The 1,475-nt window shown below is 53.0% G+C and overlaps 1 protein-coding gene across 1 annotated transcript; it reads right to left on the reverse strand.

The window, feature by feature from the left end:
- Positions 1–337: 337 nt before the first annotated feature.
- LOC127776980 (exopolygalacturonase-like) lies at positions 338–1,475 on the reverse strand. Its single transcript, XM_052303515.1, has 2 exons — positions 1,124–1,475; positions 338–1,071 (listed from the first exon to the last, which is right to left on the reverse strand). Exons 1-2 carry the CDS (start codon positions 1,473–1,475, stop codon positions 338–340), a joined length of 1,086 nt encoding a protein of 361 aa, XP_052159475.1.

The raw sequence follows: 1,475 nt of genomic DNA on the forward strand, positions 1-1,475 counted from the left end.
CGTATTTTGAATAAACAGTGCCAACACACTATTCACAGACAGAAAACACTATTCGCCGTATTTTCAATGAACACTTATCTTTCAAATTTGTTCATCACCAAGATTAATCATCACATGATTCTACAGTTGCATCGTACAATTAGTAAACAAAATTTTCAGCTAGACGCATATCATGGAGGCAAAGAGGGCGAAATTCTAGTGTTTGTGGTGGATCGACCGGCGATGATCTCAGCGACCAATCTGCACACATGTTCCCTCTCTTGTCTTTGTTTGAAAAATAGAAATTGAAATGGAAAAAATAACGGTGGTGGTGGCCAGATGTAGCGTGGTTGATCGTTCAGAAACAAGACAGCTCCTTGAGGCAGCCGGTGGCAGTGCCTTTGGCATTCTTGCAGACGGCCATGGTCTTGTTGTTTTTGCCAGCGTACTCGACATTGATGTCATTCAAAGTGACGCCGGTGCACGGCAGCTTGTCTGAGCAGAACAGGCTAACGGCCTCGGGCGTGGAGGTGGTGCCGGTGATATTCTTGAAGGTGATGTCCTTGATGGTGACCTTGAAGTTGCCGTTGGCGGTGCAGATCTTGTTGGGACAGTACTTCGTGTCGATGATGATGATGGGGTTAGCAACGTCCTCCATCTTGATGTTCTCGTAGGTAAACTTGGAGGCGGCGTCCTCGTAGGACTTGATCCGGACGCCATTGGTAGACTTCTTGAGCACGCAGTTTTTGACGGTGACGTCGGTCACGTCCTTCTCGTCCTTGTATCTGCCCAGGCTGCCGACGCTGATGCCGTAGTTGGGGCCGCAGGTGACGCCGGAGATGTTGACGCCCTCGGTGCCGGGGCCGACGGAGATGCAGTCATCGCCGGTGCCGATGACCGTGTCGATGATGCTGATCTTGGAGGAGTCGCCCATGTGGATGTCGTCCGTGTTCGGGCTGTCCTCCGGCGCGGTGATGGTCAAGTCCTTGATGGTTATGTTCTTGCACTTGAACATGTTCATGTGGAAGAACTTGGGGTTCACCAGAGAGATGCCGCTGACGAGCCAGTTGTTCACAAAGTCGAGCACCAAATGAGATCGATGCATGTCTCTATCATCAATGCATGTTGTGTAGATGCATGCATACGTTGGGGAGGATCTTGCAGTCGTATTTCTTGGCACAGGTGTTCTTGCTCCAGACGGCGGCGCCCTGGCCGTCGATCTTGCCCTTGCCGCTGATTTCGAGGTTATCGACGCGCTTGATCTCCATCCAGTTCACCTTGAACAAGGCGAGGTCGGTGGAGCCGAGCAGGTTGCCGTCGAGCTGGATGACGATGTCACCCTTGCATGGCCCGGTGAAGTTGAGGGGACCCGTCACGAAGTCGCCCTTGGGGAAGACGATCGTCTGCTTGCCGGTGCCAGCGCACGCCGCCTTCCACGCCTCGTCGACCGCCTTGGTGCTGTCCGTCTTTCCGTCGCCCTTGCCGCCCAGCTTCAT

Source organism: Oryza glaberrima, chromosome 6, assembly GCF_000147395.1.
Source record: "Oryza glaberrima chromosome 6, OglaRS2, whole genome shotgun sequence".
In the NCBI taxonomy this organism is placed as follows: domain Eukaryota; kingdom Viridiplantae; phylum Streptophyta; class Magnoliopsida; order Poales; family Poaceae; genus Oryza; species Oryza glaberrima.

Coding starts and splice junctions, on each gene's coding strand:
- LOC127776980 (XM_052303515.1), bottom strand. CDS start 1,475: ATGAAGCTGGGCGGCAAGGGCGACGGAAAGACGGACAGCACCAAGGCG. Junction 1,072..1,123: donor CTGCAAGATCCTCCCCAACG/TATGCATGCATC, acceptor TGCATCGATCTC/ATTTGGTGCTCGACTTTGTG.